Source organism: Corylus avellana, chromosome ca9 (genome assembly GCF_901000735.1).
Source record: "Corylus avellana chromosome ca9, CavTom2PMs-1.0".
NCBI classification, from domain to species: Eukaryota; Viridiplantae; Streptophyta; class Magnoliopsida; order Fagales; family Betulaceae; genus Corylus; species Corylus avellana.
In genome coordinates this window covers 9,346,271-9,367,835 of record NC_081549.1, presented here as the reverse complement: position 1 = coordinate 9,367,835, position 21,565 = coordinate 9,346,271, and the positions used below count along the sequence as shown (strand labels likewise).

The 21,565-nt window shown below is 37.2% G+C and overlaps 1 protein-coding gene across 1 annotated transcript; it reads left to right on the top strand.

Moving 5' to 3' along the window:
* The first annotated feature begins 15,053 nt into the window (after nucleotides 1-15,053).
* On the top strand, nucleotides 15,054-20,560 carry LOC132192265 (tubulin beta-5 chain-like). Its single transcript, XM_059607543.1, has 4 exons — nucleotides 15,054-15,141; nucleotides 16,207-16,608; nucleotides 17,238-17,507; nucleotides 19,232-20,560. Exons 2-4 carry the CDS (start codon nucleotides 16,215-16,217, stop codon nucleotides 19,909-19,911), a joined length of 1,344 nt encoding a protein of 447 aa, XP_059463526.1. The 5' UTR covers nucleotides 15,054-15,141; nucleotides 16,207-16,214; the 3' UTR covers nucleotides 19,912-20,560.
* Nucleotides 20,561-21,565: the final 1,005 nt, after the last annotated feature.

The window sequence follows — 21,565 nt, the reverse complement described above, 5'->3', positions numbered from 1 at the left end:
TTTTTTTTTGTAGTGTAACATAGCATAGCCAATTTGCAAAGTCATAGATACAATCAAAAAATTATTACAATCAAAGTCTATCTATGATAGCAACCTCTGTTAACCCATGCACAATTTCAAGTATAAAACAGATATGGTCCGGCCTCCAAAAGCATAATAGATTTAAGACATAGGTAGTTCATATTTTCTTTAATCTTATTTTTCAGCCATGAAAGATAATCCCCAACATCGATCTAACCCTCCTTGGTCCAAAGGTCAGGAGAAAAACAAATGTCCTCAACCTAAAGACCTAGACAAAATGAACAAAACAAAATACAAAATTAAAACAAAACACATTAAAAACAACAACAACAACAAAAAAAACCAACAGAAGTAACAGCGGAGGAGCACGGCATCGTAGACATCCCCAGGAAGACAAGCGTCGGCGCATGAGATCTACAAGTCGACACGCGGGACTTCATTGGTTGATCGGCGCAGCTCGGTGGAAAGCGGAGAAGCTAGCCGAGATAGTGATGGGGCGTGTGTGATAGTATGTAGGGTTAGCAATATTGACACGACCCGCGAACCCGACACGAATACGACACGAAATTACCGGGTTTGGGTTTATCCTAAACGAGTTGCCTCGTTTATGACGTGTTTATTTTGTGTTTGGCGGATGACCCCTGGGTGACCCGCCAGACAAGTTTATAATTTTTTTTTCAAAAAATTAAAAAATTAAAGTGTATCTAAAACGTGTCGTGTAAACCCGACAAGACCCATTACTTTATACGGGTTAAACGGGTCATGTCAGGTCGGGTCAACCCAACACGACCTATTATTTTAAACCTAAAAATATTATGATTTGTGAATGCCAATGATATTATCACATCACTTTCTAAGCTAAATGGGTTGTGTTAGGTTAAATGGATCATGTTAACCCAAAATGACCCAGTACTTTATACGAGTTAAACGGAGCATATCAACCCAACACAACCCATTATTTTAAACGGGTTAAGTGGGTCGTGTCGGGTAACCCGTGAAATAGTAGTGTCGTGTCCGGGTTTGGTGGGGCTGACCCGTTAGCTAAACGGGTCGAGTTTGGGTTTACCCTAAATGAGTGGTGGGTCATTACGAGTTGACCTGCCGACCCGTTTTGCCAACCCTATAATAGTATGGCTGATGGAGAAGAGTAGATCTAAGTTAGCAAAACTAGATAAAAAACAGAAATCAGATGAGACTACAGAGAAGACACCGAACACTGCTACTAGGAAATAAAAAGAGAGGGGGACAGGAAATTAAGGGGGGGGAATCGCTATTCTTCCCTCCTTTCTAGGCTCGGGGTCCTTGTATATTTATTTAGATGTAATTATATTGTCAAGAGAAAAGCAAAATTTTTTATGTATGTTATAATGTCACGTAGAAAATGAGATAATTTTCACTTATGGCTTTGTTTTAAAAGCTAGGGTGATCTAGGGATAGCCAAACCACCCCGATCATTTGAGTAATACGTGTCTTTATATAATTTATTTTTAAATTTAAATTTTAAGTTTTTAGTTTGGAATATAGATGTCCTGTGATTCCTATAAACATTAGGCGTTTAGTTTGCCAACTTCATTACATCCATTTGAATTTGCTCATCCACTATTGTCTATTATGTTTCTTGCCATCTATATAGTGTCCATACGTATATGATAATAAACAAAAAATAAATGAATCAAGACAAAGTGAAGTAACAAGATGATACTTATCCCCCCGTCAAAAGTCCTCGCTGGGGTTCCTCTCTAAAGAAACTACTAGAGTCGAGGGTTTAGTCTCCTGCCGTTGCATGGTGTAGGAGGTCTCGGGGTGGTGATTAGGTGAGAGAATAGAGAGGAATGGCGGACGAACTGGAGGATCTATGTTGAAAGATCTCTCTTACCAAAGGAGAGAAGATTGGAATTCAGGTGGAGGAGGGTGAAATAGCAGCGGAAAGGGAAGCAGGAGGTAAGTGTCTGATCGGGAAGGTGTGGACAGAAAAAAGTATTAACAAGGAGGCATTTCGTTCGGTATTATCTACCATATGGCGCACTGCAGGAGGTGCAAAATTCAAAGAATTGAGAGAGAATATCTGGTTGTTCGAGTTCACTGATGATGTTAATAAACGGAGGGTGATGGACGGGCGGCCATGGTCGTTTGACAGGTAGATCTTAGTTTTGAATGAGTTTGATGGCAGCACTCTGCCATCTCAATTTGAATTCAACCAGTCTCCATTTTGGATCCAAGTACACGATATGCTTCTCCTCTGTATGAATAAGAGCGTAGGCAATAAGATAAGAAGATCACTGGGAGAACTCGAGAACATTGACCTAGCAGGTGATGGTATGGGCTGGGGAAGTTGTTTGAGATTGCAGGTAATTATTGACATCACGAAGCCCCTCGATCGTGGTAGAGCTCTTAGTCTTGAAGGGAAATCATCCTGGGTTGAGTTCAAATATGAAAAGCTGCCCTTATTTTGCTTTCGATGTGGCCGGATAGTGCACGGTCCGAGAGGCTGCCCGGTTCCTCTCCCGGCCAATCAAAGTGCGGTGAAGGAGTCTAATAAATGGGGTGTAGGGCTTAGGGCCCTGGATCCACGACGACGTGGAGCAAGAGGAAGCTACACTTACAGGGAGAAGTCGAGCAGAAATCCACCATCGGAATCTGACGAGACTGACAGCGGCAGGCACTCAGGGGAACAATCTTCCAATATGGCAAATTCCGGATTTCCTGGAAACCCTACCAAGGGTACCTATTCAAATATACCATGTGGGAGCGGAGGAGGCAGATATATCACCCAGGAAAGGAAGTTGGTAGTGCAAAAAGGAAAGACTCGATGTCCTCTGATCTGCATGGATTCTTGGAAATAAATACTCTGGGACGTCAAGGGATAAAAAGTCCTCTGGGGGCTTCTGGACCGGGCCCAAGCTTGCATCTTGCGGTTTAGGGACACACGGGCTCAACACACGCAGGGTCAAGAGTAGGAGGAACAGTAGTGGGGGGAGATGTGGAAGGTCTGGACGTCACTAGTATGGAGATTGTGCTGCCAGGGGCAGTGTAGCATAGAGGGGGAGGGGGGAAAAACGAGTCCACTGGCGTTAGGCCTGATTTGAAAACCTGGAAGAGGCTAGCTAGAAGTTTGACACATAGTCAGGCAACAACCCAATCCATTAGTAAGGCGAAAAGAAGCAGGTGCGATCCCACGAACATGCAGCATATAGACTTGGAGAGATTAGAGAAACAAAGCAAGAGAGTAACTGTGACCCAGAGTAAATCTATGGATATATTGGCGGAGGCTATCACACTGCCCGGCCAAGAGCCATGATTCTCCTTAACTGAAACTGTCAGGGGCTTGGGAACTCCTGGATAGTTCAAGACCTTTCCCTTCTGGTGAAGGAAAAGAAGCCCAACATTTTGTTTTTAATGGAAACAAAATGTAGGAAGGACAAGATGGAAGGTATTAGAGTGAAGTTGGGTTATCGGAATATGTTTGTGGTGGAACCAGTGGGCCTTAGTGGAGGCTTGGCTTTATTTTGGCAAGTTGAACAAGTTCTGGAGATTCACAACTACACCAGTAGACATATTTATGCAATGGTGGCATCTGCCAACCAAGATGGTGTATGGAAACTAACTTGCTTCTATGGTCATCCGGTTGCTGCCAAGTGGCATGAGTCATGGGGAGCTGCTTGAGCACCTGAAGCACTATCAACCTCAACCTTGGATGTGCATTGGCGACTTCAACGAAATTCTCACGCAAGAGGAGAAGACAGGGGCTGTATTAAGAAGGGAGAGCCAAATGGAGCTCTTCCGGAATGCCTTAGATAGCTGTAGCCTAAAGGACCTAGGATTTATTGAAGCACAATATACTTGGACCAACAGACGCCACGATGAGGGGTTCATTAAGGAATGACTTGATTGTGCCGTGGCTAACCTGGAATGGTGCGCTATGTATAGAGCAGTTACTGTTCATGTGCTGGCTGCAAGGACATCGGACCATAAGCCCTTATTAATGCATTTCAGCCATGACAAGGCCGAGCAGGTGGAGTCTTATAGAAACTTCAAATTTGAAGCCAAGCAGCAGATTGATAAGGATTATGGTTTAATCGTGGAGGAGGCATGGCATGAGGAGCAAGCCGAAAGCACTGGTTTTTCAGATGGTGCAGGAAAAATTGGCCACCTGTCAGAAAGCTCTTATAAAATGGAGAGGGGTGAAATTCGGTAATGCGGCCAAACTTCTGAAAAAGAAAACCAAGGAGCTAGAGAATTTACAAAGGGAGGAGGGACCAAAACATTGGACAGAAATTTCACACCTTAAGTTTGAAATCGAGTTTATCATGGAGCAAGAAGACATACGATGGAAACAGTGAGCGAAACAAAACTGGTACCAATAAGGTGATCAGAATACGCCATTTTTTCATGCATGGGCTGATCACCGTAGAAGAATTAATCATATCCGCTGCATTACAGACGAGGAGGGCCGAGAATGGAAAAAGAAGCAGGAAATTCCTGAAGTGTTTACGGCCTTCTACCAAAAACTCTTCACCTTGGAAAGAACTATTGGAGCGGATGAGTGCTTGTCCTCTTTGGAACCCCGAATAACTCCAGAGATGAATGATGCACTGCTAGCGGAGTTTACTTTGGAGGAAATCGACATTGCTCTGTCCCAAATGCATCCTCTTAAGTCACCCGGCCCGGATGGCTTTTCGGCTTGCTTTTATCAACGTTCTTGGGACGTTGTGCGTATGGAGGTAGGTAAGGTTGTCCTTGATTTCTTGAATTATGGCATGTTTGACCCGCAAATAAATACTACACATATTGCTCTCATTCCTAAGAGCAAAGCTCCAACTCGGGTCACTGATTATTGACCCATAAGCTTGTGTAATGTCCTCTATAAACTTATTGCGAAGGTGCTAGCAAATAGAATGAATAAAATGTTGAACTCCATTATTTCGCCAAATCAAAGCGCTTTCTTATCGGGGCAGCTAATCACAGATAATGTCATAATTGCATTTGAGGCTCTTCACACAATGAACACTCGGCTTAAAGGTACGAAGGTTATATGGCTTTAAAGCTTGACAAGAGTAAGGCGTATGACCAAGTGGAATGGGATTTCTTGGAGTTATTGATGAGGCGAATTGGGTTTGATGAGCGATGGGTGGACCGTATCATGATGTGTGTTCAGACTGTTTCATACTCAATTCTCATTAATGGGACGCCCTATGGACACATTCGACCTTCGCAGGGTCTTCGACAAGGAGACCCGTTGTCACCATATTTGTTTATCTTATGCACAAAGGGTCTCAGCACACTTTTACATAAGGCCGACAGGGAGGGCAGAATCACAGGTTTGCCTATTGCTAAAGGAGTAACCAAAATTAATCACCTATTTTTTGCAGATGATAGTTTGCTATTTTGCAGGGCAAACTTTATAGAATGGGGTAATGTGCAGGAAATTCTTGATCAATACGAGAGAGCCTCGGGGCAGAAGCTTAATCGGGAAAAGACCTCCATGTTTTTTAGCAAAAACACTCAAGTGGCAGTGAAGCAGTTTATTACTTCGAAGGCAGGAGTGAGGACTACTACAAGCTTTGAGAAGTACCTTGGATTGCCGGCAATTATAGGCCCCTCCCGATCTCGGGCATTTGTGGGCATTAAAGGGAGGATTTGGGAACGAATGCAAGGATGGAAGGAAAATTTTCTTTCACAAGCTGGTAAAGAGGTGCTATTCAAGGCTGAGGTTCAGGCTATACCCACATATACCATGAGTGTGTTTCAATTGCCGAAGACTCTGTGCAAGGAAATCAATTCTCTGATGTCCAAATTTTGGTGGGGTCACAAGCATGATGAGAGCCGTATTACATGGATGAGTTGGCAAAAACTAGGGCGGACTAAGGAGAAAGGAGGTCTAGGGTTTAGAGATTTGGAATGGTTTAACATGGCCCTCTTGCAAAACAAGGGTGGAGACTACTTCAGAATCCGGATGGTTTAGCGCCCAAAATTCTCAAAGAAAAATATTATCCACATGGCACTTTTTTGAATGCCCAATTGGGAATATAGCCTTCATATGTGTGGCGGAGCTGTTGGAATGCTAGGAAACTACTTTTGGAGGGGCTCTCTTGGAGGGTGGGCAATGGTAGTAATATTGGCATATGGCTTGACAAATGGGTAACCACAACAACCGGTGGTTTTCTTCAGTTTCCTATCCGCATTTTAGACAGGAACGCCAAGGTGAGCGAGCTGATAAATAGGGATGCAAATTGGTGGAACCTGCCTTTAATTCAAGCAATTTTTTCGGCCGAGGAAGCAGGTCTCATAAGTAGAATGGCTATGTGTCCTCGCCCAGGGGGTGATACAATGATCTGGCAATATACAAAGAATGGCGAGTATTCAATCCGTAGTGCATATCATCTTGCACAAGAAAAGTACGAAGTGGATAAGGGGGCCTGCTCTAATGGGGATAGATCCAAATTGCTCTGGAAAGCCATTTGGAAAATTGATTGCCCACGAGCAGTTAAAGCTTTTCTTTGGAAGGCATGTACTGGCATCTTGCCTAACAAGGAAAAATTGTTTCAGAAGCATATTACCCGTGACCCTCTTTGTCCAATATGTAATCTAGAGGTGGAAACGATTGGGCATATACTTTGGAGCTGCCCCTCGGCCCGGGACGTGTGGTCTGAATGTTCTGCGAGAATACAAAAAAGTTCTAGCGTAGAAATGGATTTTCTGGGTATCATGGATAATCTGTTGGCAAGGAATGCTGCTGAGGAGATACAACTGGCCGTGATCGTGGCAAGGCAAATCTGGCTTTGGAGGAATTCTATGGTTTTTTAGGGTATGTTCAAGAGTCCTTAAGTACTCTTACGTGTAGCAAAGGATCAACTGGAAGCTCATTATATGGCTATCAGGCAATCTGGTAAGCATCAGCCTATACCAAGTAGGCTAGCCACCGTTCCGTGGCAAAAACCTCCCTTAGGTACTCTCAAAGTCAATTGGGATGCTGATGTCGATAGTAAAGGGCGGAAGATAGGGATCGGGGTCATTGTGAGAGACCACGAAGGCGAAGCAATTGCCATGATTTGCGAAACAATGGTGTTTGTCAATGATCCAACTATGGCCGAGGGGTTGGCCGCAAGGAGAGGAATCGAACTAAGTCTTCGGCTGGGTATGTGAAAACTTGTTCTTGAAGGCGATGCGCAACAGATTGTCCAAGCACTGCAGTCTGATGGGGGAGGTTGGCGGCCTTATGGACTGATCATTGACGATATGAAAGAACTGTTACGAGGCTTTATGGACTACAAGGTGAATCACATCCAGCGTGCAGCTAATGGAGAAGCGCATAAATTAGCTAAACTTGCTCTGTCACTGGGAGTGGACAAACTTTGGAGAGAAGATTTTCCTCTTCTAAAGTAATAGTTGTGTATCCATGATTAGCTCTTAGTTTATCAATGAAGATTCGAATACCAGTTCAAAAAAAAGAAAAAAAAGTAACAAGATGATGGATCATTTTGATCCACTCTATTACGGACAATTAATGAAAAACACAAAAAGATTGAGTGACCACAAAATAAAATAAAATAAAAATTCTACACCAACCTTTTTCTTTTTTTTCTTTTTCCCTCTCTTTGAACCCATTAAAAGATGGTCAAATAATTTGAAAAAAAAAAAAAATCTGCATTTTCGATTTTTATTCGCCAGATAGTCGGAACAAATAAAGATGCTTAAACCCCTACCCAAGCATGCATCACCGCCTAGAGATCCGAGGACAAAGATTTTTCGCTTTTTTTATTTTTTATTTTTTTTATTTTTTATTTTTATTATATATATTGTCTAAATTGGCAACAATTTTAATAATCACATGGGATCTACGTCCCATCTACCTGTCCATGCAATTGGATAACTCCAAATTTATTTAAGCATGTAAATTTTATATGAATTCTTTCATAATTTATGCTCAAATTACTATGGATATAATTTTGAAATTCTCTCTAACTCACTTTAATAAATGCTAAATGTCCTTTTATATATGAGAATTAGAAATTAAGATCCTTTTCGGTTTAAATGAACTAGAGAATATGCAATTTGTTATATTAGATGAATATTTTTATCTCTTCAAAAAGACAACAATACTTTTCAAATAGAGACTAGAGAGCAAACAAATGAATCCAAAAAAATTTTCAAACTGACGTAGCAAACCGAGTAGCAGACAAATGAGAGATAATTGCATTTTTTTAATAGATATGCTAGAATCTAATAAAAACTCTATATTTTGCCCATAAAAGTTCATTTGGCAAGATGCCATATTATCTTCCTTTTGTTTTGTCTTTTTGCCCTCCACAAAAAAATGATGTGGCATCTTGTCATGTACTCTTTTATGGGCAAAATATAAAGTTTTTATTAGATTTTAGCATTTCTCTTTTGAGATATTTAAAAAGCATTGTCACGTCAGTTTGAAATTTTTCTGGATTCATTTGTTTGGCTCTATTGCACTTTTTTCTTTTAAATATAACTGACTCCATACTTTCTAGTTTAAATGAATATTTTTAAAGATAGAAATTTCCTCCAAACAGGAAATATTCTCCAACCCATTTAAAATAGTAGCAAGTATCTATAAACATTTAAAAGACACATTAAATTTAGTCTAAGTTAGTAAACTGTTATTAATGATGTTAATAATTTAACGTGTTTTTTTAAATGTTTATAGACACATAGCACTATTTTAAATGGGTTTAAGGATATTTCTTCCAAACTCTAAATTAATTTGGAGGAAATTTATGTCTTATTTTTAATAGTCATTTATTACCTTTCTATCAACCTAAGAATTTAAACATTGATTTTTTAAAAAGACACCTTACATTTATTAGAAAGAATTCCCAAAATAAAATTTTAAATCAATTTGAAGAAAATTTGTGTGGATTATTAGAGATTCCGATTCGAAATCCGATGGGCAAGATCAACCACACACTGGTTGAATCTTAACCAGGGTTTAAAAAATAAAAAATAAAAAATAAAAATTGTTTTATGAAGAAAAAAAAAAAAAAGAAAGTTCCTTCCAAGATATTGGCTGGCAGGGCGGCAGGTCACATGTCAACAAACATTATCTCATGTGGCCTGCTGCAATTTCTTACACCAGTTTTGTCCCTTTCCTTGTTCTCATAAATGCCGTCCCACGCGCCTCCATACACAAAATAGCGCGTGTAAATCTGCAACACAACACTGACTTGCCACGTCCACAAATTTTACCGATAAACTGTCAATCTAGTCCAATGGGATTATAGGATTGACAGTCTCTTTCACGCGCTGTGGGAATTAGATCTTTGTTCTAACTTTATCAATCAAATTGGTAACAGAAAATTGAAAATAATTGCATACGATAATATGTCTTAATTAATGGAGGCAAAAAAAATCCGAGACCATTTTTCGGTGAATTTACGAGATTATCCTCTTTCTTTCTGGATCTATTTATCCGAAATTGTGCTGGGGCCTGGCTTATATCCCTTGGAATGACCTAATGCCCTTTATGCAGGCATTTTTGTTTCGATAATTATTTTACAATATTGAATTAGGCAGATTCAATCAATTATTGGATTAATTTTTTTTTTTTAACAAAAAAAAACTATAGAGTATTAAGATTACCACTTTAGTATTGTGACATAATTATGAAATAAAAATATAATTTCTAAAATTGTTCATTTACTATTTGATGTGATAGGTTAGTCATTTGAGATGATTAATTTTCAAGCAAGGTTAATCTGAGATGATTAATTTTCCATCATTATGCTGACATGGCACTTCCAATTCCCTATTAGATTTGTCCTTATTAATTTTAATTTTTTTTTTAATTGAATAAGAAAAAGGGTTACAAGAAAAGATTCTTACCAATTTTGATCTGAAAGGAAGAAAACAGTGTAAAAAAACATATAAAGGTTAAGAAATAAGTCAAACAAGTGATTCGGTCATTTCAAAGGATCACACGAAGTGATTACAGAAGCAAAAAGGGCATAGATTAAGACAAATTTATCTGAACCTTCACATAAAAACAACAACAGCCACCCAAAAGTAACTGAAACAATAAATGCACTGTTTAAGTCTAAATCTAGGACCAAAGAGAAGAAAGGCACCAATACAATGATTGAATCAGAAGTCTCCACCACCAAATCTAAACAAAATACAAAGAGACATAAACCCAAAACAAAATATAAAAGAATTACAAAAAATACATAATAACAACAAACACAACCTGATAATAGTAACAGCAGCCGAAGCACAGGAGGTGGAATGTACTGACTGAAGCGTGGAAAAGACGCTTCGGTAAGTGAATACCATGTGATATCCAAGCGTCGACGCGTGGTGGTCGGAAGGGAGCATGGTGGGCAGCGTTGGGAAGCTGGGCTGCCGAGGAGCACAATGTAGTGACGTGTGAGGGAGAGAAATTGATTGAAGAGAGTAGATATAGGTTTTAAAAAGCTAGATCTACGAACCGAAACCACTAATGAGAGTGGATCAGTATTGTAATGACAACACAATGAAATAATAGTAAAATAAAAGTATAATTTATAACATTATTTTTAATTTTCTAGTTAATCCTAAGGGCATGACAACTTATTAGAAAATGCTTCATATTCTTAATTATTTTGCAAAATTTCATTGTCATTATGATATGCACGTCATTAGATTTTTTTTTTTTTTTTTTTTTTTTTTAAACCTTGGGGAAACACTGTACGAAATTCAGTTTATCTTATCACATTAATTATTAATTATCCCACATTATTATAACTTTATATGGAGGTTATCATTAAATTGTTGGGAACACGCACCATCCATTAAATTATTGGTCGTGAGATGAAAGGTGTTTATCCCCAATCATTTTGATTGGAAGTATAAATGAAAGGCACTTCCTCCCAAAAAAAGGAAAAAAAAAAAAATGAAAGACATTCCAAATAATTCAAAAAAAAAAAAAAAACAAAAAAAAACAAAAAAAAAACAAAACAAAACAAATAAAAACAAAAACATGGGACCCACAAGGAAGACAAACTAATAAAAATAAGTTACACACTACCTAGGCTGTTGTAATTGTTTAAATAAATCAATGATATCTTGAAGAAATCAACTTCTTGTATCAGTCTATATAGTTATATGGATTTGCAATAGGCTCCTAAAAATTGTAAAAAGTGACTTAAAACTCTTCTACTTATGACAAATAACTCTATATTTAATAGAAATATATTTTTTGCATTCTAATGTCAATCTCTATTGAGTTGGTATGTTACATTCACTATTTTTTTCTTCTTCTTTTTTAATTGAAGATAAATGGAGCATACTAACTCATTGAAATTGTACGCGAGATAAATGCAAAAAAAAAAAAAAAAAAAAAAATAGTTCTCCTTCTGAAAAGCTTATAGTGAATCGATACAATCATGAACTGATGTTTGCATTTTGTTTTCCAAAAATAGAATGATGGTGGGTAAGCTATTAATCATAAAAAATTGTTAGTTTTGAATCTGACATTCCTTTCCTAATCAATAATGATCTTTTAGGTGTGATATTATAGCTTACACCTTACTTCAAGCATCTTAATTAGGAGCAAGCGATGGTGCCATGGTACCTAATAGGATGGTGATGGTGAGCCTATGAAATAGATGGAGTCAACCCTAAATTTCCTCTTTTGCTCAAGTACGATTTGCAAAAACAATCTTCATGATGTTTGACCCATCATCATGAATGTGAAACAAGAGTCTTGAGAAGTAGACGAGTCAACACTAGATTTTCACTTTCACTTTGGTCACCTACGATTTGCAAAAGTAACTTACTTTCACTTTCACTTTACCCATGAAATTTATTATTTTGAAAAATATATCACTAATTTATAGAATAATAATACATTATTTGAAAATCAATTTTTTTTTTTAAAATTATATTATTGGCACATGAATTTTCACCTTTGGAGACATAGATTGCTAACCATTTAGAGAAATGAGACATCTCTTTATGTAGGTAGCAAATAGTAATGGTATCAACTCATATGGTAATATTTTATGCGGTAGAGTAAAAAAATGAGTGTCCATTGAAACTATGTTTTATCTTATAAGTTATATCTATTTTATAATGTTGATATGATAATTCCAAGTAATTCTTAGATCAGTCATTGGATCAGTCCCAATGAAGTACTTTTTTTTTATCAGTTCCAACCAACTCATTTTTTCTAAATGGTAATAAGGGTTGCACGGGCTTTTCCAAAATTCGAATAGCATGGTGGATAGTTATTATTTTTAAAACTCTTTTTGCTTTTGGAGGGATTGGAGTGAGAAATTAAGTAGATTTTCCCTAACTCTAAAATGAATAAGGCTGGCTTTTTTATGTTCGATTCGCCAAGAGAGTAGCATTAGGAGCATGAATGACTTGATTCCAAGATCACTGATTAGACCATCTAGGGTGGTGGTTCAATGATCTAAAATTTTTTTCAAAGTGGTTAAGTACACATTATGGCATGGGTTCGAATCTCGCAATGAGAATATTTATGCCTAATTAGTGTAAATCGCCTTGATTTTCATTGATGCTCTGGTAGGACTGTATCAACATATGACTCAATCGGACTTGAGAGAGTGCCTACTGTTCATACCGTCTAGGCCTCTCTTGTGTGATTCCCAGCGAGTAGGTATTACTATGGTTACACTTAAGTAGAATAGTCACAATTAGTCTCACCCATCTGCCTTTTTGAATTAAAAAAATAAAAATAAAAAAAATCACCAGATTAGATCCATCACACTTAAAGAGATGAATATGGAATGTAGAATAGTCACACTTAGCTTGGTGCACAAATTTGAAAGAGATGGATATGGAATGTTGTTCCAACTGGAGAGAATGATTTTAAGTTTCATTCCTAGGGAGTGAAGTTGAAATATTTTGCTTCGGCTTGACAATGTATTCTAAAATATCTTCCAAAGCAAGAGCTTCTGCCTTTCATGTATATTTAATTTTCATAAAGCTAGCCAACAACCACTATTTTTAAGTTAATGGACTAGGTTGGTTTGTTAAGAATCTTGGAGATAATTGTAAGCTGATTTTATAGACAATTTGCCAATTTTATCAAGAACCCAAATCAATATTGTCCTCAATCAGATTTTGGGGGAGATGAATTATTTGAATACAATGTGCATTGATAGAATCAAATAGAGTTTGAACAAGAGTAACATTACATGACCTAAGCCAACATGTGACATTTAAAGTTGACAATTTTTACTGTTCATCATCATTTCCAAAAAAATCAACATCAAAACATTCTAATTTTTTTTTTTTTATATCACATCATTCACTTTTTATTATTATTTAAATAAAAAAATACTACAAAACAAAACTTTTTCACTTTTCCATATCACTTTTTCATTTTTTTTTAATACCAAACATTCTTACCCTTTTTATTTTATTTTTATTTATTTATTTTTTTTCACATCAACTACTGCGTCTAAGGAAAAGGTTTTGCCAAACAAAGCCTAGACTTTTATTTTAGAGTGTGAGATGAATCGGAGATGAGGTGGCAAAATCTCAAAAAGTTTTAAGGAAAAAATTCACTTTACCCTCCTGAAGTTTGAAGTATTTTTTAATTTGAATCTTAATGTTTAAAAATTTGCAATGTACCATCCTAATGTTTCAAAAATTTGCAATTAACACCCTCCGTTACTAATTGCCGTCTAAGTAGACGGAAATGACAGCATGTGCGTCTCACGTGGAATTTTTATGCTGTGTCTTCCAATTTTGCACCCAAACTAGCTAGTAAAATGACGTAATTGCCCCTCATTAAAACCCAACACCTGTTTTGATTTTTTTCTCGTCAAACCCTTTTGAACCCTTTTTGGGTGTCGTGTGGGTGTTGGAGCGAAAAAGAAAAGGAGCAGATGCCTCTCACCTACACCTATGCCGACAATTTCTGTGTACTTACTCGACAATTAGTAACGGAGGGTGTTAATTGCAAATTTTTGAAACATTAGGGGGGTACATTGCAAATTTTTAAACATTGGGGTTCAAATTGAAAAACATCTTAAACTTTAGGAGGATAAAGTGAATTTTTCCCGAGTTTTAAGTAAGAGAGAGAGAGAGAGACATTCATTTTTTTAATGGATGATTGTTGATAATACAAATAAGACAAAATTCTTCCAAACTCGGTATGAGAAACTTCTTCAAACCCAATCTAATAAATTGTTGTGTGTCACTCTGTCAGGTGAGAGACACATGTATCCCTCTATCATGTGAGTGAAACACGGATTTTTAATAGGATTAACTTAAAAAAAAAAAAAAAAAAACTGCCTCTACTATTAACTCCTCTTCTAATCTCTAAAATTCCGTTTCTCAAACACACGACTAGCAATCCAAAGTCTTTCTCTCTCAACTGTGATCTGTCTTCCTCCGTTGTAACCCTTTTCCATTATCAATTTTTTTTTTTAAAAAAATTACTGCTAGAATTGGGCACGTATCAAAGCCATGGCAATAGAGTCAAATGTAAATATATGTGCTAAAATTCTTTCTCACTCAAACTTAATAGGAGTCGAATAGTGAGCAATCGGTTGAGAGTCCAACCATTACTTTGTTTTTTGAAATGTCCACACAAAGGAAGAGGAAGAGGAGATTTAAACTAATAACCTCCGCTTTATTAGGCATGATTCACAGCCAATTGAATTACTCCTTAAATATGCCCCTCTAATACAGTTTCCAACCATTACTAAAATTGAATGAAAACAAAAGTCTGGATCTCACAACAATAATATAATAGAAATGTCGTAAAATAATTGATTAGAAAAGCCTTTGCATCTGACCCACACTACTTGTCGGGTCAAAGGACATTCTAGTCATTTCAGTAAAGGGTATATTTGTCCTACAGATTCAACCACAATCAAATTTTAAAATCGACAACCCTCGCTAAATCACTCAGAATAAACCCCATCTGGACCGTCCATTACTACCATCCAACGGCATCCACCGGTCCCAACAACTAAAGGAGGGAACCAAAATAGGCCGTCAGATCTCACTCCCCCACTCTCACTCTCTCTCTCTCTCGCTTATATAAACCTTCGTAGGGTTCGTTTCCTTCCAATTCTCTCACTCCTCATTTTCCATTTCTCTCTCTCCAGTTCTTGCTGATCTCAAATTTCTCTACAGGTAATTTTCCCTTGCCTTTTCTTTCTCTTTCTAGATCTGAAATTCTCGATTGCATTGTTTTTGTTCACACATACTGTACGAATTTCTTATCCTATCAGTGTAAATTGCTGTTTCTTTCCGTGAAGATCTTTGGATTTTTGCGTCGCATTAGATCTCCCTATCGCAAGTTCGGCGCTAACTAGTTATCTTTTGTTCTTTTTACACTAATGTTCAGTTTTTTTTTTTTTTTTTTTTTCTTGGATTTATCATTAAGTGTTCGGAAATCTTCACTGCATTACTTGTATCTGGCTGATTTGATGCTCTGATAGCTGATTGTTCGTCTATGTTGAAATTTTCTCATTTATCTCATTTCATTGGACTTTCGAAAAGCTTTTTTTAGCATAGAATTTATAGATCTACTGGTTACCGATTGTGAACAAAGGGGCTCCATAAGTAATTGGAGGGATCATTGAATCTTCGGACGTGAGCTGAGAGACCTAGTAGTTTGACAGTAGGGAGCCGGAGCTAAGAGCTTTCAGTAAGATTTTTAGTTGGTCGTAGCAATTGTTGGACTTCGGTCTGATTGATTGCTTGATTTCTTTTAGATTGTTGAATTCTCGTTGTATTTGCTGAATTTCAAGTTGGGTTACTTTATTGTACATTTCGATTGGATTCTTCTTTGGTATTAGTGAATTTTGTGCAATTCGTATGGTTTAGCATTATCGAACTTGTGCCGGTGCAATATCTCATGAAGATTGTAGGATCACATGGCTTTGAATTCTGGATTGAATAAATGTCTACTAGTTTGTATAAATATTGAGGTACTGGTGATTATGAGTTACTTTGAATACCTTTGAATTTAGGAAAATAAAAGATCCTTTGATGAGTTTCAATCTCGGTATTGAATTGGATGTTTTTGTTTTGTTTGTTTGTTTTGTTTGTTTGTTTTTTTTTGTTTTGTTTTGTTTTGTTTTTTTTTTTTCCTGATTTTGATCTCTGGATTGACTAAATGACTTGTTAGATTCATTTTCAGTGATTTTTCCCTTCGTCAAGAGTTTTGAATATGATTTTTGCCTTTGCTTTCAGGGAAAAAAATGAGAGAGATCCTTCATGTTCAAGGTGGACAGTGTGGAAACCAGATCGGTTCCAAGTTCTGGGAAGTTGTTTGTGACGAGCATGGCATTGATCCGACTGGAAGGTACATTGGGACCTCGGATCTGCAGTTGGAGCGTGTCAATGTTTACTATAATGAAGCTTCTTGTGGGAGGTTTGTTCCCCGTGCTGTTCTCATGGATTTGGAGCCTGGCACTATGGACAGTGTTCGCACTGGTCCATATGGCCAGATCTTTCGTCCTGATAACTTTGTTTTTGGACAATCTGGTGCTGGAAACAATTGGGCCAAAGGGCACTACACTGAGGGTGCAGAGCTTATTGATTCTGTTCTTGATGTTGTGAGAAAGGAGGCTGAGAACTGTGACTGTCTTCAAGGTATTGCTACATGTTATCTTCTGCAGTTATTTGTATCAATATATCCGTATAAGTTGTAGTAGGTCGAAGTTGCAATAAATGTGCTGTTGTTCCTCTTAAGGGTTGAAAATTCAGCGATTTGTCTTTCAGGAGAGAGAATAACTGCTTCAAAAGTGTTGTTAAGCTTCATGTTGATACTCGACTGTATATGCGGAGAAGGGAGCTTTTCAAAATATGTGAGCCTTCTAGGCTCTTTAATTCCTCTGTACAAGAGGCTTCATAATGCTAGAAATGCACTGAAAAGGGGAGGGAATCCGACTATTTTTAAGGAATTGAATAATTCATTGAAGTAGGAAAAAGAGGAATTAGTTTCTGCTTCGTTTTCTTATTGAAAAAAAAATTATGTTTCTTTGTCATTGGATGGTTGAAAAGTACTTAAGTTGATCAATTCCATGCCAACTAGGATGTTTTGTTCAGAAAATAGAGATTGCAATATGGTGTTCTTTCTTAATTTTTGGCATCTTCATAATCTAGTGAAGATATTCCTCAAATAGAGTGCAGAAATTGGTAGTTAAGATCTCCAAAATTTTTATTGTTGATGTTGATGATGTTAGGTTGCTGATGATGATTTTTTTTTGGTCGTATTGCAGGTTTTCAAGTGTGTCATTCCTTGGGTGGAGGAACTGGTTCTGGAATGGGTACCTTGCTTATCTCAAAAATTCGGGAGGAGTACCCCGACAGGATGCTGCTTACATTCTCTGTGTTCCCATCACCAAAGGTTTCAGACACAGTGGTTGAGCCATACAATGCTACACTTTCTGTTCATCAGCTTGTTGAGAATGCAGATGAGTGTATGGTGCTGGATAATGAGGCTTTATATGATATCTGCTTCAGGACTCTTAAGTTGACTACTCCCAGCTGTAAGTGAACATCAGAAGCTCTTGCTATGATGCATTATATAAGTGCTTTGCTTTATCAAAAAAGGAAATTCACTTGACTTGCCAATTTGTGAACAGTCTTGTCAGACTTAATTGAGGAGATTGAGAAACATCTCAGAGTTGCCGTCTAGATAAAAGTTTAAGCTTTTAAGAGTTTGGTAGCAACATTTAGTTTTGATTTTTTTAAATTTTTTGGTGCTTTGTGTTATGGTGAAAAATAATTCTTGGGGAACTGATTTTGGCAATGATGTTCTGGTATATTTAGAGAGGGGTATTATTGGGGGACTGCTTTCTCCAATGAAACACCCCTATTTTAAGTAGATGATATTTTTTTCCTTTTGAAAGGGGGTTTTTATTTTTTATTCTTTTCCTTTTAGGTGTATAAAATGCTTCTCTTGAACTATCATAACTTTGTGTTTATTACTTAGTATTTTCTTGATGTAAATAGAAGTTCATTGTGTTGTATCTAAATCAACCAGACAATTGTTTAAGATAAGATGCTTACTAAAATACCTGACCTAAACAATTTTTTGGTGTTCAGTATTATTGCTTGTTGCCTTCATATATTATAAGTTGTATGGGGAGGGTGCCAAGATCAGTTGAATTATTAATGTTCATGGGTAATTACATGTCTGGACGCCTTGTTTTTACTATGTAATGAATGGTTCTCTTGGACTATGAGTCTATGACAAAGGTCCTGAAATTAATGTCTATTATAATGTTTATCCTTTCTTGATGTGAACGAGAGTTGATTGTGTTGGAGCTAAATCAGCAAGCAAATGTAATCAATGCTAGAAAACTTTTTAGTCAGATGTGTACTAAAATATCTGACTAAACAAATTTTTTGGTGTTCAGTATTGTTGCGTGTTGCTTTGCTATGTTACAATTCATATGGGGAAGTCACCTATATCAGTTGAATTATAAATGTCTACTAGATTAATTGCATGCTCATGGACTCCTTGCTTTTGTTGTGGCATTCGGACTGCCTTGTGTGTTACTGTACTTTTTTAAGAATTATTTGAAATCTTCAAATTTGTTTAATGTTATGAAAAGATGGAGATAGGGATGTGGGGCTGCAGCGTGCAGTTTCCTAGTTTTCTATGATTTATCCCACGTTTCTGTGACTTCTGGGCTGGTATGTGTAAGATAATGATTGTATTATGTATAATGACTTACTATTTTCTACAATCATCATGTTCTTAACATATCTTGCTCTCCGATGAAAATGAATTGCTTTTGCTTTTATTGATTTTTGGCTGTTTGTACCAAAAGATGCTGTCATTTGGTGTAGTTTCATCTTCCAAATGCAATACTGCTATTTTTCTTTCGGTGTAATTTTTCTTTGGGTGTAAAATTCATGTGAACTACCTGCCCAACTGATAATAAAGAACCTATGATTGTGGTTTCCTACCTTGGACAGTAATTTACTATTACTGACTGTAATTTCATGTCATTTAGGGTTGCTTAGGTATAACGATATGAAGTGAAAATTTGATATCTGCATGTAGAATGCAAATGTTAATTTTATCATTCTAATTGATAACAAGTCACTCGTACAGATTTTTCTATAAACATATCCGTATCTTGTTAACAGTTTATGGCAAAAAAAGTATTTAATTGCTACAGCTATTATATTGTAAGTAATGTCTTCCTAGTCTATTATTGCTCAAAATATATAGCTTATTTTTTGTGTTGCCTGGTTTCAGTTGGTGACCTGAACCACTTGATCTCTGCAACCATGAGTGGGGTCACTTGCTGCCTCAGGTTTCCTGGTCAACTCAACTCTGACCTCCGAAAACTTGCTGTAAATCTGATCCCCTTTCCTCGTCTCCACTTCTTCATGGTTGGATTTGCTCCTTTGACCTCCCGTGGGTCCCAGCAATATCGTGCCCTAACTGTCCCGGAATTGACCCAACAAATGTGGGATGCTAAGAATATGATGTGCGCTGCTGACCCAAGGCATGGACGCTACCTCACCGCGTCTGCCATGTTTAGGGGAAAGATGAGCACCAAGGAAGTTGATGAGCAGATGATTAATGTTCAAAACAAGAACTCCTCCTACTTCGTGGAGTGGATCCCGAACAATGTGAAATCAAGTGTATGTGACATTCCACCCAAGGGGTTGTCCATGGCATCCACCTTCATTGGAAATTCAACCTCCATCCAAGAAATGTTCAGGAGAGTCAGTGAACAGTTCACTGCCATGTTCAGGAGGAAAGCTTTCTTGCACTGGTATACTGGTGAAGGAATGGACGAAATGGAATTTACAGAAGCTGAGAGCAATATGAACGATCTTGTGTCCGAGTACCAGCAGTACCAGGATGCCACTGCTGATGAGGAAGGGGAGTATGAGGACGAGGAAGAGGAAGGAATGGAGCCAATGTGATCTCGAATAAAGTAGAGTCAATATCCCTTCCCTTGCGGCAGCACTATGGTATATGACGCAGAAGTATGTTTTACTTTACTCCATTTGTCTCAAATGAAAAATCTTTGTTAATTTTGTTTGGGGCGGGATATTGATTTGATACACTACCAAATGGAGTAACAAGATTCCCAAATACAAAATTAACAAAGATTCTCATAGAGACAAATGAGTAAACATACTAATAATGCATCCTATGTTGTAGCGTAGCCACGAGAGATATTGACTTGATACACTATTCGAGTTTACATCTCCTGTATTTCTTCCTCTTCAGGGTCTTGTTACTTGGTTGTCACCTGGAGAGTATGTAAAATGTCTTCTCTATCTCTCTCCAAGTTATATATAGTGTTAATGGTGGTGGATGAAGCGGAAAAGGTTTGGCAGTTGTTTGCCAGGAGTCATGCTTTCCAGATATGTTCCTTTTTTTACACTTTCTCCATTACCATCTTTTCCATATTAGTCGATGTAATATCACATGGCTTTGCAGTGTCTAATTTACATTCTCTGTTTCCTGCTTTCCATGTTCAGAGTTGATTTGGTATCTTGATATTTGTTTAATGTAATCTAGTCTTTTGGCAGTGAGTAATAAAAGTAGGAACAATTTGTTACATTATATGAAGTTTAATTCCCTTTAGTGGCGTTTAAACTGGTATAATTCTTGCATTGTTATGCTTGCTTTCAAATAAGAGTTTTTATTTTTATTTTTCCAACGGATACAATATTTCTACTTTCTATTTTATAAAAGAAAAATACCATTAGGCCAGAAGACTAAGGCAGTTTATTTTGCTGTCTAATATTGCTTACCAATTAAGTAACAGCCACTGATTAAAATCAGGTTTCATTTTGTTTGGACTGGGGTTGTTAAGCTAGTGCTTGACCGTGGGTTTATACTTCATACTGATTAGATTGTAGGTTGTATGTGTCACTTGGCTCGTGAATGTATGGCAGCCACCACGGGCAGTCGTGAACTTACGGCAGCCTCGTAGTGTCTGCAAGGAACTATTGACTAGGAATGTTTTGCTCCCTTTAAACTAAACGTTCTAGTTCTGTCTCTGCTCATATGTTATACATTTTTAAATGTGACCCCTCAGCAAATCAAATTCTCAATTTTTACATTTTTTAAACTCTTTTTAAAATCTAAAATCCAATTAAACCAACACAGAGTCTCGTAATTTCCATTAGTATTGTTACAATTAGAATTTAAATATTTTCTACGGACAAGATTTGAACCTAAAATTGACACCTCAATCATTATCCTATGAACCAACCAAAAATTCAGGGCAAGGCAATGTGAATCTGATCCAGCTCATACTTTGTTATCACCTAACCCTCTAGTTGAACTTCTTTATTAGCATGTCTATTCATATCCATAATTAAATTCAGGTCGTTCCCGGTGTTGTTGGTAATTGTCTGCTATTGATGCTTAAATAGTTAGACATGCACTAGAGTATAGGTTAGAATCCCCACTTTAGCTTGATTAATGTTAATCGTCTTGGATTTCAAAGTCGTTATTGGTAGTTGTCTGCTGCTACTGATGCTTAAATAGTTAGACATGCACTAGAGTATAGGTTAGAATCCTCACTTTAGCTTGATTAGTGTTAATTGTCTTGAATTTCAA